The 15,093-nt window shown below is 31.5% G+C and overlaps 2 protein-coding genes across 2 annotated transcripts; both read right to left on the bottom strand.

Moving 5' to 3' along the window:
* Window positions 1-3,391: 3,391 nt before the first annotated feature.
* Window positions 3,392-5,179, bottom strand: LOC101207127. The gene is made up of 2 exons (XM_004150397.3): window positions 4,631-5,179; window positions 3,392-3,898 (listed from the first exon to the last, which is right to left on the bottom strand). Exons 1-2 carry the CDS (start codon window positions 4,890-4,892, stop codon window positions 3,588-3,590), a joined length of 573 nt encoding a protein of 190 aa, XP_004150445.1. The 5' UTR covers window positions 4,893-5,179; the 3' UTR covers window positions 3,392-3,587.
* Window positions 5,180-12,678: 7,499 nt separating this feature from the next.
* Window positions 12,679-14,247, bottom strand: LOC101206721. The gene is made up of 3 exons (XM_004150395.3): window positions 13,533-14,247; window positions 13,133-13,251; window positions 12,679-13,029 (listed from the first exon to the last, which is right to left on the bottom strand). The coding sequence occupies exons 1-3, from the start codon at window positions 13,944-13,946 to the stop codon at window positions 12,879-12,881; spliced, it is 684 nt and encodes a 227-aa protein (XP_004150443.1). The 5' UTR covers window positions 13,947-14,247; the 3' UTR covers window positions 12,679-12,878.
* Between the last annotated feature and the right edge of the window lie 846 nt (window positions 14,248-15,093).

Raw genomic sequence — 15,093 nt, forward strand, 5'->3', positions numbered from 1 at the left:
ACAGCTGAGAGTAAACATAATGAATCATTAGAATCTGTAGAGGACAGATTCCATACTTCTCCATCATTTCTGTTCTGGAAACTATTCATAGTGAAGGAGTTGATACAATTATTGAAGAGAAGAGAACAGAAATTGCTATTTTTAATAGAAAACATAAGAAATAAAAGCAAGGAAGAGAGTTGCAGAAACGGATGGGAGAAAGAATGAGTGTCGGTTTGTCAAAGACGCATGTGGGCAGACACTTCGAAATGTTTAATCACTCATTACTTCTTTCCACCATATTTCTCTGTCCAGTTTGATACGTGTCCTAAGTTATGTGTTTTACACACCCACATGAAAGAGGCTCCATGTCTTTTATTTTGTTCTCTCAACCCACCAGAATTTCTGAGGATTTTCTTTTCCTATTTTTCCTTTTTCCTGGGTCGGTGAAGTAAAACTCGTCTCATCACTATTTTAAATTGGTAAAATCCATTTTAGAATATTTCACTTTACGCTTTTTAAAAAATTATTAGGCTTTAAAAACTTTCCATTTCTTTTTCTTTCCTCTCCTCTCTTTCTCACATCTTTTTTAAGTATGAAAACATGTTAAAAAGAAAAACCAGAAGCGACCGCATCAATGAAATCTCTCTCTTATACTTTTATATTGGTTATGAAAACAAACTCTCCTCATCTCTTAATCACCTGATATTAGGCTAACCATAGTTGTTATCTCTTATATACTATACATCTTTCACTTTGGTTACACTCCAACAATTCTTCCCTCCAATAAAGAACTACAAAAAATCTTCCCACAAATAGTCATTCGTGTATATTTAGTCGTTAATCACTTTTAACCATGTCAACTCTTCTACATCAGTGTCCATTGTCAACCCGATCACAACCATGAATTACGTCATCAAGGCATGTCTACACATTAAGTGTGGGGGCATACTAAATTATCACTTTTAAGGATAATGAACCCTCCAACCTGTATTTTCACAATGGTATGATAATTCTTGTAGTTTTAATTTTGATTTCACTCCAAAACCTCAAATAATTGATGTTATTTTGATGAATCTTCTCTATGTTTCCCTATTTAATCAACGTATTAACTGTGGATCGTAATTTCAGTTTTGGATACATTACATGTTTAAACTGATCTCACATAATTAGATTTTTGTTCATTTACCATCAGTTTATTGTATAAATTGTATCTTCTCTCTCTCTCTCTCGCTATCTGTTTCTTCTTTCTTCTGTCTGTTTTTCTTCTTTCCTCTTTATTTTATGTCTCCTCCTCTGTTGAATGCATCAGCCCTTTATTATTTGTTCCAAATGGAAAGGGATAGAACTTATTATGTGAAAGCGTGGATCAAAGGTGCTTTTGTATTAACGTTTATGGATTCGTGGGGGAGGAGGGTAGATTTTCAACAACTTAACTTTCCAGGAAATTCAATTTTGGGAAATTATTTGTGAAAGGTAAAATGAACAATGAGCTAGAACCTAAACATCAACAAGTGAAGCAACCATTATTGGAACTTGGAAGAAAATATAGGAAATGGAGCATTAGAGAGAAAGAGATAACTACAAGAGAGGGGAGAGAAAGTCAAGATACATGTGAGCTCAGTTGTTGGAAGGGAACAGGGTGTATATGAGAGAGGAGAGGAGAAAAAGAAGGTGAGAAATGAGGGAAAAGTACAGACAAAGACCAACCAAAGTTAAGTGTATAAAGGCTATTATTCATAGAAAATCCTCTTTTGGCTTCGAAGAACTTCACTGTTTGTAGATTGTGTGACCCAAAATAAGATGCTTATCTAAAGTTAGTTTGACTTGGAAGGAGTGGCATGTGAAAGCAAGCTCTTTCTCTTGTAACCAAAGCTTCTTCACTTTGTATCTTGGCACCAATTTCACTTCACTTGGTATATAGTATTTTGATGGAACAAAGGTGCAGAGGGGTCCTCATTTTTCCTTCCTCCATACACTATGTTTCAGGTCATATATTACTTTTTAGTTTTTTCTTTTCCCAATCTACCTCCCAAGAAAGAGACAGATATGGTTAGATACAGGTATCCATAAAAAAAAAATAAAAAAAAATTGAGTTGTGTGGGTGGAAGATGTAATATGTAACCAACCCTCAGCCTCAATATGCATTTTCCCAGGATAACATTGCCTTATTGTTCATACAGTTCCATAACTACTTTTATTCTCACCAACTTGGAACATGGCACAACTGATATATACATATTTGCGAATCAACAAGGTTAAAAGAAAGAATTTTCAGATCCCACTTGTTGAACACACAAAAAAAATAATTAAAATCTAAAAATCACTTTATTTTTCCCATATTGGTGGTCTAATTTTGTCAATTTTCTAAGATTATATCTTCAGGGATGATACGTATGCCTTCTTAATATGACACTCACATCTTAACTTTAAAGAACACCCCACTTTATCAATAAATAATCATAATCAACACCATTTGATGTCTTTACTTGAACAGTTTTTTCTTTTTCAAAACTAAGGTTGAGTTTGATAATATATATATTTTTTTATGTAACTTTGTTTTCTGGTCATCTTTTTCTTTTTCTTTTTTTCCACCAAAAAAAAAAAAAAAATCAAACTAGCCTTAAACTATATATATTTTGAGCTTGAGCTGTGTTTAGATAGCTGGTTTTGCAACAATAATAAGAAAAATGCATGCATAATTTGGAGCATACATTGCTGAAAATGTTTAATCAGTGGCGTTGGTATTAGTTTTTGGTTGATGAAATTGGGTGAAGATTCATGTCTTGTCATTTTCGTCCACTCCACCATGAGCTTTTCTTTCCTGGACCTCAATTTGTGGTCCTTTTTTAAATCAATGGTCCTCTTGCTTGAGAGGGCAGTTGTGACAAATTGCCTTTGTCAAGGACACTGCTAAGAGATGTAGGCTCTGCCTTATTCTAATCTTCCCACATGCACTCAGACTTTAGCTCATGGGAAGAGAATATCTAGGCTGGTGAGTTGTTTTCAATATATCATTTTCAGTTTTTTGAAGGAAAAAAAAAAAGGAACCGAAACATGTCTTCATTTAGTTTGTCTTTATAGGTAGTCTATTTTTTTTGGCATAAGTATCATTGCTCTCCTAATTCATATTCAATACAATAAACAAGTCATTCGATTAGTTGTACATATAATTCCAAAGATATAATTTTTTTTAATACAATTATCATGGTTTGAAAGATTTATATATGCATGTAACGACTGTTTTATGGTTCAGATTTTGAAGCACTAAGACAACTATAGGCCAAATTAGAGGAGTGTAGCTACGGGGCCCCTCTTGCTCCATTGTTTCCCACTATGTGCACACGAATGGGAAAATTTCTTCTTCAATTGTTCAATTTAATTGCAGTGTTCGATACTGGAGTATTCTACATAAGAGAAAAAAAGAAGAGATATATATTTCAAGCACATTATAGTTCATTTACACTCATAAATTGTTTAACCTGCAAGAGCTCAAATGAGAAAAAATATATATATATATATATATATATGAGTAGTTGATTTGACTCAAATCTTTACACAAACCACATTTGAATTTCCAGTCCACGCATAGATATTCTCTCTTTTGTCTATTCAGTGTTTCTTGACCTTGTCAGAGCTCTTATCCAGCCTTTCCTTGTCTTAACTCCTTCCACGTGGCAGACTGTTCCTTTGTTTGACCTTTTCCTTCTGATGAGCTGGAAGAGGTGTCCAATCCGCTTCCGCCACCTGAGCGAGGCACGGGTCTTGCTGTGTTCTATCACAGTCTTGGTCTCCTTGGAGTCTTTGGTCAAGTGGTGATTCCATGACAGGATGCAATTTTCCAGGGAAACCTCTGAGACCTTGTTCTCTTCCCATGACCCAACTCCATTTTTCCCAAAGTTGATTGAGATGAACGAATCTACATCATTTTTTTAGTGGGCCCCATTAGAAAAAAAAAATTAAATCCAAAGACTGATCTCTCAAATAAATATGCAATTAACTAATAGTAAAAGAAAGAGAGAAAAGAAAAATGAAAGATATTCGTCAGTGTTGTCCAGATGTGAACTTCTGTTTTCTTTTCCTTGCCCCTTCCCCACTACTTTGTTTCAGAGTTTTTATCCCAAAATTCTGTCTAGTTTCTGCCTAATCTTTGTGATTACAGAACCTGTCTACTCTGATTCTCTGTAATAATTTCGAACAATTCAAACTTGAACTTTTACCAACTGTTCTTAAACAGTCTCCTCCACCGTTTACTTACTCTGTTTCTTTTTTATTCTTGTACTTTCTGTATTTCTGACACTGCCCCCTTCTGCCAAACCACTCATTTACCATTCCACCGCCTTTTCTTCTCTCGTCTTTTGGTTGCATTTCACTCATTTCCAATTGAACTCTCCTCCTCTGAATAGCTCCTATTCCATAGTCATGGATAGAGAAACAGATACACACACACTCACTCACAAACCCATTAATAATTTCTTCTTTTTGGGCAGTTTTTTATATCACACAGCTGAAAATGCCTATGAACACTGATTTTCTTCATGATTATGAGATTTGAAACTAGGGAAAAAAATGTAGTTTTCTTCATGCTACTTATTTATATATGACAGCTGAAAAAGGATTGTAATGCATATTGAAGCTGAATAGGAAGTACCTTCTTGACTGGTGGAGGCTTCATCGTCGGAGTTTTCCGGCTTCCAATGCCGGAATTCGAGACGACTGATGAAAGAACTAAAAGCAAAGATCTTGGAGAGGTTGATGGGAGTTTTCCGGCAGGTTCGGGGTGAAGAGTGGTGGTAGCGGCCTCGTCTGGACGCCAAAATAAGAAGCTTCTCGTTTAAGCACAAAGCACAGACGCCCACCACTTTTTCTTTGGGATGGAAGTAACAGGAGTTTGGATCTCTGTACACATTCATGCTTGATTGGAAGGCAAGATAGTTGAGAGTAAAATATAAGGGTAAGGGGAGAGAAAATGAAGGGTTGAAGTGCGTTTGGTGTTGGTCATTTATAGTATAGTAAAAGAAAGATTTGTAGCAAAGTAGGTCTTGGAGTTGGCCCCTTGGCTAGTAAATTTTGACCCAACCCCACCAAGGGCTTGATAAAGATTGGAAAAGAAAAAAAGAGAGAAAAAAAAGACATTTTGGCCCACAAAGGTTGATTTCTTTTAGATAGGCCATGTTGCGAACATTTAACTTCAACTCCTCTACTTTCATGTCAATAGAAAGGATTACATTTTTCTTCCACTCCAAACTTCTTTGTTTCTGCCTTTTCTCTTAAGCTCCTCCAAGAAGTCATAATATGTCTTGTTATAGTTTAGGCTATTCAAATAGTCCAAATCAAGCTCTGAAGCTTTTACCAAAAGCTGGTATAAAGCCAAATTACTTGTCGTCTGCCAAAATTATTAGGAGGCCCTTTGACTCGTAGTTTTAATTAATATACATTAACATCGGATTTCTTTCCTGGATTTGCTTTGGTACAAGAACTAGGTCCTATAAGTTTGAGTTTATGTAGTATGTTAGATTATAGATTCCTAATTTTAGATAAATAAATTCTTAAATAAAATTGACCTTATTTCTTTAACTTCAAGTACGCAAGTCTAAGCTCATTAATCAAATGTCTCCTTTAAGGTACATGCTTTCAGTTTTTGTTTGTAGTCAAGCTTGCATTTGAGTTTCACATCTAAATTTATTTCTTTTAAATGATGTGAATTTCTTTTTTCTAATTTCAGTGGAACTTTAGTCCACCCGCAAAATTATTGAGCCTTTTCTCGAATATAGCTATCTATTTATCTACTGTTATTTCAGTAAAATCTTGTTTTCCACGCACTTGTTCACTTGATAAAGTTTAATTGCAAATCACTGCCTCGTTACGCTATTGAAGCAAACTACTTATTTGCTTTGGCTGCCCTAGCTAGCGGGAGTTCGGCACGAATTTTAACCATTTCTTAAGGGTAATAGATCCTCTAGATTGTTACAATAGTACAATATTGTCTACTTAAGTACTAGTTATCTAAATTTCGTTTTGGTTTGGATAATAACATAGTTCATTTAAGTTTTTTATCACATTCTCAAAATATAGGGTATAGAAGAAGAAAAATTAATTAAAACTATGCCCATAAATAACACATAATAAAATTTATCAAGTAGTTATTTAGAAAAGTGATTTTTTTCTACTATGTATAAAAAATGGACTGCATAGGTTGTCACTCATCATTATCCTTAGCTATATAAATTTCTTTTGGTACTTCCGAAAAGCAACTATGTCTACATATGCACTAACTTCTTGCATACCAATGAACCAAACATAAACTAAATCAACTTGGGGGTATGCATAATTGGTTAGTTTTGTTGTAATATAAAACAAGCAGCTTCTAATATAATCCTTATGAAAGCCATGGTTGAAGCACCTACACCAAACTCCAAAGTAGCTGATTAAAGCAATATGGGCACTTGGAATCCCGATTATAAAAAAGGTGAAGGAAAAATATTGTAGTGGCTCCCAAGTCACAAGGGCTGTGCTGATCCACTCAACTTGGAAGCATTCGTGGGATGAAACGAGGAAAAAAGAGCGTAATAAGATAAAGAATAATAATGCAAACAATTGAATGTGAAGGGGGAGAATGCAAATGTGGGCTGGCTATTTATATATATATATATATATAAAGAAGGTTAGAGAAATTTGCTAAATAAAAGGCTTAAAAAAGTGAAAGGAAAGAGAGAAAGTAATGGCCACATCCACATGGGAAGAGAGAGAGAGAGAGGGTGTGTTTCTAAGTAAGGTTGGGTTGGGTGGGTACTTGTCATCATCATCAACCAGAATCGTAATGTGTATGTATCTCTCTCTAATAGTTATTGTATGGTTTGATTTCTTCTTTTCTTCCAAGCTCCAGTCCATTTCCTACTATTACTCCTTTGGACACTGCTTTTTCTCATCTCTTCTTTTCTACTATTGTGTGAATAAATTATTAAACATTTTTTGTACCTAAAAAAGAGATGTTTATGGAAAAAAGTTTGACAACTCTTATAAACTTAAAAGGGTCCAAAATATGTTTGTTGAACTCCCCAAATAATAGTCACATGCATCCTCAATTATCCCAACCTACACTTTGAAAGCTGAGTTTGTTCCTCCATTGCTTTTCATTCGACTTATATAACATGAATCAAATTTGAAATCTGTAAGCTTCTCAATTACCTAAACCTTAACCTTACTAGATTTTTTAACAATCTATACCTTTAAACTAACTTTGAGTATTATATCAATTTTTTTCTGATTCAATGATTGTTATGAGATTGATGATTGCAAAGTTCATATGCCTATTGACTCTAGGTTGATAAAAGAGATTGGGCGGTGTCCCTTTTGGAGCTCAAGTTCAAGCTCCTTAACTCAACAGACTAACTAAAAAAGAAATTCAACCCGAAACAAGGCTACAAGTAGAGCTGATGCTATTGAAATCTTCAATCTTCTCCACTACTTATTCATATGAATCAATAAATCAAAATTGAATCAAATAAAGAAGTTGAGGAGATGCAATGCTTGAAAGTTGAAGATTTATTTGGACAACTCAAAAGTCATAAAATTAAATGTTTAAGGAATTATGTATTTATATGTTTTTATTTATTACGGTAGTTGAAATGGCATAAAATTAAATGTCGTGACATTTCATTTCAAATTTTAATTAGTATAAATATGATGTAATTTCTACACTTGAAAAAGAAGATTTTGGATAAATGAAATCTAAAAATTCTAAAATGTAGAATTTCGCTCTTGTGATAAAATGCACGAATATTTAAAGCATTCAATTGAGAATTGATCTATCTTATCCGTGGAGTGCTTTGAAGATGGAGGATTGATGAGAGTTTCTGACTTTATCTGACCCTTGGTTTCTTGGATCACTGGGCAACTTAAATCTAGCCTTTCTTACGGATAGAAATTAAATTGGTTTTGGAGCTGTTGGGGTTGTGTTCTTTTGAGTTTTGTTGTTTAACATAGTTCTTAGATCCAATGTCCATAAGTTTCATATCGAATACTTATTATAAAATCTTGAAGTTGTAATTCAAGGATTGGAACCTATTATGTTTTTAGCTCAACACTACTTCAATCTATATACCAACTTAAGGATGTAGAGTAGGTTGGATAAAGCACCACAACAATGTTAGATTCTGTTTTACAAAACTACTTGAATAAGATGCCTCACTCAACCTTTGAAATTCGACTTACTTATTCTGACTAGATCTTGATATCAGTAGTAATGATATGATGCAAATGATTAATGTTAGTTAGAATAAAATATCACTTTACTCCAAATTTATATAATATCTTCTCTTTCTCTTCTTCTTGGTTCTTACCCACTCACTGAAGTGTATGCATATATTTTTTTTACTGTATGAGATTCGATTTATTTAGTGTAAGATAATACATATTTTTTTATTCATAAATATTTAGTTTATTTTTTTATTTACCATGTGAATTTCATTTGTTTTCATTTTTTATTTTTATTGTTATATGGCTTTTTATACAATTTTTTTATTTTTTTTTTCATTCATATGATTGATTTTGTGTTGCTCGAGTTTGTACATGTATGTATGTTTTTACCATTTTTTTATTCTACAAATTCTATAACTTTTTTAAAAAATATATCATGGTTTATTTTTTGTGTTAATAAACATATTGAAAATGAAAATATGCATATCATATAGTGTTTCATATATAAGATAGTGTTTCATATATAAGATTATATATTGTATAATTGTTGTAGTTATAAATTTCAAATATCAAATACAATTATAACAATTTATGGTTTACATATGGTATAAATTATATATCTTTATATGGTAATAATTATTTTCAATTTAAATCATAAACCAAAATTATTTTTTCATTTTATCCTTGCTTTTTTTTTTTTCGATTCCTATAGAAAAATAAATTTTTTCTTTTTTCTTTCCTCCCGATTTGACGATTTTGAATTGGTTGTATTTTTATTTTGTTCATTCTTCTTTTCGTATAATATTTAATTTTTTTTCTCCAACATATAGTTTTTTCCTCAAGAAATTTATTATTTCTACTTCAATTCATCTTCTTGTCATATTCGATATACACAAATTATAGGATATCCGCTTTGTATTTTTTTTTTTTACACAAATGGTATTATATCTGTTGAAGTAAATTTTTATGTTATATTACGTATATATAATCCTTCATATATTGGATAACATGTTTGACAATATTTTTTTAGTTCTGTAACTTTTAATACTTAATTTATAAACCACTACATACACATATTATGAAACGGTTCAATATTTTTTTAAATCGTTACATATGTATTACTTCATAATACAAATAAACTATGTGATTTATTACACATATATTACCTCATTATATAATATTGCTTACAGATATATACCACTTCATATATATAATAAGACATATATAGTGACATACAGTAACCGAAAATATTTTCACTTTAATCATGTTCTTTGTTTTTTTGCTTATCATATAATAATTCTATGTTGTTAGTCATATAAACATTTATATTTTAAATATGTTGTAAATTACATGTAGTAAACTGCAAATTCCTTAATAATTAGTATTTAAAATATATATTTATATAATAAATACTACTAAAACAGTATAATACACATTCTCAATGTACTATAATATGTAGTGAGAATATCATACATACATATTTTCACTTCATATAATTATATACATTATATTTGTCATATATTTTTTAAATGAACAATATATACTATAATATACCCGTAAAATATAATATGTTTGTTTTGTGATTTACTATATATTATACCTCTTCTTATTTACAACATAAATATTTATTGACATATAGTTCTAATACTTTTTGGTAGGATAGCAAAAAAAACATATTGTTTGATCTTTTTCAACCAGTATGTTCTTTGATTTATGTCTTTTAGTCATGTTTTAAATTTATTGTTGTTTATCATATCTTCCGGTCATGTTCTTAATATTTTGTTTAATTACGACATGTTTCAGTCATCTTATTCATATTTTTGTTTAGTAAAGTTTTCGTCAACAATATATACATTTATATAACACTTTTTAATATACTTCTATTATGTGATTTATCATATATATACATCTTATTCATATTTATGTTCCATGATTTGTTACATATATACTACTACATATATTCAATAATACATAATTTATAGTTGAATTTCATTATATATCACAACATACACAAATGATGTTATCAATATATACAATAACACGTATTTAGTGACACATATAGTTCAATTTTTCTTTCTTTCACGTTTCGTAACATTTTCTTTATTTTTTTTCTCTGATTAGTATTTTCTTTAATTTCTACATATATACTATTGCATAATACATTTATGTTCTATGAATTGTAACATATATACTACTGCATATATTCAATAATACAGAAGTTGAAGTTAACATTCCCTCACCGTATGTAAAACGTTCAGTTGGTCGACCAAAGAATATTAGAATTCCTTTAAAAACGGAGTTTTAAATGTGATCGTTGTGAACATGTTGGCCATAATGGAGTTTTTTTTATTGAATTAGTTTTTCCTTCTTATTATTAGACTTTAGTGTGTTCATTTAGACTTTTATTTGAAATATTCATATTCCAATTTTTAATTTAGTTATTTTATTTCCATTTTTTCCATAAATTTTTATATACTATACTAATCAAAGTTTTTCAATTTATTATACTTAATATACTACATTTCACCTACATAATCACTATTGTTTCAAACATAACTTATTATTTATTATATACATTATGAATATTTGGAATAAAATACATAAACCAGTTTAACAAATCGATAGCATAACATTTCATTCATAAAATATATAGTGTATTATTTCCCATATACTATTAATAAACCAATTTAACATTCAACCACTTTTTCATACAGTTTTCTGAATCTTCAATTCTTTAATCAAAGTCCGTACATCACAAACATATTCAGTTTTCCTCAACGTTACATATACCAGAGAATAACTAATGTTTTAATGACATATATTATATATATTCATCATAATTTTTTCTCATTAATGTTCTTGTAAATATAAATAACTTTCATCCATAATTACTATTGTTTGAAACATAATATATTATTTACTATGTAAAATATGAACATAAATAAATTGATATAAGAACCTTTCATTAATAAATTATACATTGTATTATTTAATATATATTATAATTAGGTGAAATATATGAAAAATAAGCAAAATAAGAGAAAAAATGGACAAAGAGAGATTGGAAAGTGGGGAAAGAAATTTTGAACAAAATCACCAAAAGAAAAATAATTAAGTGACAATTTTTATTATAATATTATCATAATAAAATTAATTACTTATCATATTTTTCTACGATATCTATTAAATGCAAATACTGCTTTTCTTTTTTTTTTCTTTCTATTTTTTAATATATAATTAATAATAAAGATGGGTACATTGATGATTTGAGCCTTATATTTGTATAAAATATTAGTCATTTTAGAATATCTTTTAAAAATTTGGGTAAATTTTGTAATACGATATAGATATAGTAATTTAGGGCATTAAAGTCCCAATATGAAATGTATATTAGGTTATAGCTCTAAATTTTCTAAAAGAAAACGTAGACGTATTGAAACCAAGCCTGATATATGTGGATCTAATAAGGGTCCTGGCGGTGCCCATGAGGGTCCAAGTTCTGCTCAACTGCAATGGACGGATCATAGTGAGGCCCAGATCTGAATTGGATCAAATTCACCTCTTTCAGGATTGAGACTAATAAATGATCCTTGATGGTAATGGTTTCAAAATGTTTCAAAATGTTTAGACGTAACGGGTGTTTGGGACAGAATTGTATTTCAAGTGTAGATTATTTTAATTTTAATTTTAATACTATATATATTTGATGTATTGACTATTTTAGATAGATAATAAAATAACAAATAATTAAAGAATAATTAATGTAAAATAAATAAATAAATGATTCGTATCTAAATGCAATAATCATTGTAGATACTCATGGAATTCAAGACAGTTTTTCTTTTTTGCTTTTTCTGGCAAGTTGGACAGATTTTTTTTTCTTTCCTGGCAAGTTGGGTCAGTGCAAAGATTGGTTGGACTGCTTGAAGGCTTGCAACAAGATTTTGAAACAAAAAAAAAAGGGGGTTGAAAAGAAAGTTTGAGAGTTAAAAATTGTTCAAAGAAATGAGTTGCTCCAAGACATCTGTTCTTGTCAATTTAGTATCTCCAAGACATTAGCCGTAGAGCGTTGTGGTTTATCCTCTTACATCAGTAAGAAATCCATCATTTTACATCACAAAACACAACTTCTTTAGTTTGTATAAGGTAGATTATTTACCCATTGTGTTTTGAGTTTGTGATTAAAACTTTTTTCAAATAAATTATAAGTTTCATAGAAATAAAAATTTTATAATCAAGACTTAAGTTGTGCGAGAGAAGTATTGTTGAAGTAAACGAAGTTGCAAGACACGTAACATTAATTGAAGATTTGAATAGCATATAATATATTAACCATCAATTGATTTAGGAAACGTAAACCACTCTCATTTTCTACTCCATTTTACCCTGCCCAAGAACTAGTGTTTCCGGAACTGGAAAAAGCAAATCAATTACCTTCCACTACCATTCAATTAGGATCCAATCAAAACATGCACACACGAAAGGGGCAATGAGAGACAGTTCACACAATTGAAAAACTCTTATTCTTGATTCTTATAGATTGTTAGACTAGAAAGTTCAATTTCATATGGTTACGGCATAGGATGATGATAAACTTGTTAGTAGATGGTTTTACAGATTGCAGTAGTCTTAGGTTATATTCATTAGATTACATTATAACTTACTTCCAAAGAGGGTCAGCCTCTAACTCTTCTAAAAACTTAAGCAAGGAGCCAGAAATTTTTCTGCCATCTAGTGTTGATTACATACCCACCCATGTCTCTACTCTGCTTCCTTACACCAATCGTCAAACACTCTGCATTGTTTATGCACTGTTCCACCAAATCGCCCGCCCCACCACTCCCACAAAAGCTGCAGAACACCACATTTTAAGTTCAAAAATGAGTTGGATATTTTATAACTAAAGTGGGAATTTGTCTGTTATATTATTAGATTAGATTAGATTAAGACCCACCAGCTGAATAAGGATGGCCTTCTCTGTCCCACAACCAGCACCGACACCTCTAGTTTCTTGACTTGGTTCATCACTGTGGCTAGCTTCGGCCCCTCAATTACCAGCACTTCCACCTCGACCTGAAAATTTTCATATAAAACATTAAAACACATTATGCAGCTAATCACTAAGTTCAATTGGAACTGGGATCTGTCTCGTTGAATGAGATCTGTTAAATCACCCATGATACGAAACCTCAAAGCTGATGGCTAAGCTCCCCAACAAGTAGAAAAAGATGAGACATCAACGAAACCCAGAAATCTTAAGCTAATGAATAATGGTAAACTTCATTATATCAATACTTCGACATGATCTGATCAGCAAGATAGGGAAGAATTGAAATGAATAATTCTATACTAACCTCAGGTCTAGAAGCCTTACAGAGAGAACCAAGAGAGCTAGCACAAAAAGAGGAAGCAGAGTCTGCAGCAGAAGAAGAGTCGGTAGAGGAGTTTGTAATGACATGAAGAAGAGTAAGAACATCCCCCTTGTTAGCGAGATGAGTGAGAGCCCACATGGTTGCATGGTTAGATTGTGAAGTATGATCCACCACAACCATCACCCTCTTCCTTCTTGACATCCCACCATTATCAATCCCATGCATACTGTTGACACCACCGGCCTCCATCTTCTGATGCCAGAAACTCCCTTCACTGACACGCTCTTCACCTTCAGTTCTCCTAAACTCCCCACCCCACCTCCTGGAAGTTGATCTAGAAGATCCCTCCCCCCTTCTACTACTTATCTGCCTCAGAAACGATTCCGTACTTGGCATTTTATCGAACAACTCGTCTGCAACAGAAGGAGACAAAGAAATTAAAGCGGGTAAGATGTGTTTAATGAGTGTAATTAGGAGGGGGATTGATGGATGGGATAGGATGGGACTTGGGCGTTTGGTTGAATGCCATAATTTGGATTGGAAGTGTTTATATATATAAAATAAAAGAGAGGTTAAAGTGTCACGGGAAGAGATGGGAGGGGAAAGGGCGTGGGTTTATTGAAGAGCACACACATGGAAGTGAAACACAATCACTGCTGTTTCAGTATGATGATGAAAGGTAAAGGATTCCCTCTATCTATCTCTCTCTCTCTTGTGGGATTTTTCTTTTGGATCTTTTCTCAACAATGTGGCCAACCTAAAGAAAGTGGGTAAAGTACGGTCAGATCAATATCAATATTATTTTTCTGACAATACTTGTATTAATTGGGTTGATCATATGCTCACCTCTCCTCTCCAGCTTAGCTTCTTTCTAGGGTTTTATAATTTTAAAATTTCTAAAATATGTGACAATTGCAAAAGTCATATCTTAATAGTTATAATTATACTTGTAAATTTTTGTTTAGTTCTTTGTTTTTTCTTGGGTTAGAAATGAGAAATGGTAGTACTTCGATTATTTAATAAGAGAGAACATCATTACATGAAAGAAAAGTGAAAGAATAGGTCCACATCAAACAATTCATTACGGCATAACAAGAAGAAAAGGAGATGCAACCTCCCAACAATTAATAGCAAACATTGTCAATATCAAAGATTTCCTTTTTTTTTTTTCTCCTTTTGATGTCTGAAACATCAATTTTCCTCTCCCTTAAAAAAGAAGAATGTGCATTATTAATAATGAGAGAGATTATAAGTTTGATGGGAATCCTTGAACATTGTAACTGATTATTTTTGCTTATTTTACGGATAGAATCTGATGATTCTTATTATTATTTTAATGTAAATAATAATCTAATTTGTTTTAAGATTCTCTCTCTCTGTTACTGCTACTATTTATTATATGCAAAAAAATAATAATAATAAAAATAAAAAAAGGAGTGGCCCACGTGGTGTTGTGGGCCCCAACAATGATTTTGAAGGGTAGAATGGTAATAAGGTTGATTTGGGGGAAATTTAAACAAAAAATGGTAATTTTAGTGGGAAA

The sequence above is a fragment of the Cucumis sativus genome, chromosome 6 (genome assembly GCF_000004075.3).
Source record: "Cucumis sativus cultivar 9930 chromosome 6, Cucumber_9930_V3, whole genome shotgun sequence".
NCBI lineage: Eukaryota > Viridiplantae > Streptophyta > Magnoliopsida > Cucurbitales > Cucurbitaceae > Cucumis > Cucumis sativus.

Coding starts and splice junctions, on each gene's coding strand:
- LOC101207127 (XM_004150397.3), bottom strand. CDS start 4,892: ATGAATGTGTACAGAGATCCAAACTCCTGTTACTTCCATCCCAAAGAA. Junction 3,899..4,630: donor AGCCTCCACCAGTCAAGAAG/GTACTTCCTATT, acceptor AAAATGATGTAG/ATTCGTTCATCTCAATCAAC.
- LOC101206721 (XM_004150395.3), bottom strand. CDS start 13,946: ATGCCAAGTACGGAATCGTTTCTGAGGCAGATAAGTAGTAGAAGGGGG. Junction 13,252..13,532: donor GTAAGGCTTCTAGACCTGAG/GTTAGTATAGAA, acceptor GAAAATTTTCAG/GTCGAGGTGGAAGTGCTGGT. Junction 13,030..13,132: donor AGGCCATCCTTATTCAGCTG/GTGGGTCTTAAT, acceptor GGTGTTCTGCAG/CTTTTGTGGGAGTGGTGGGG.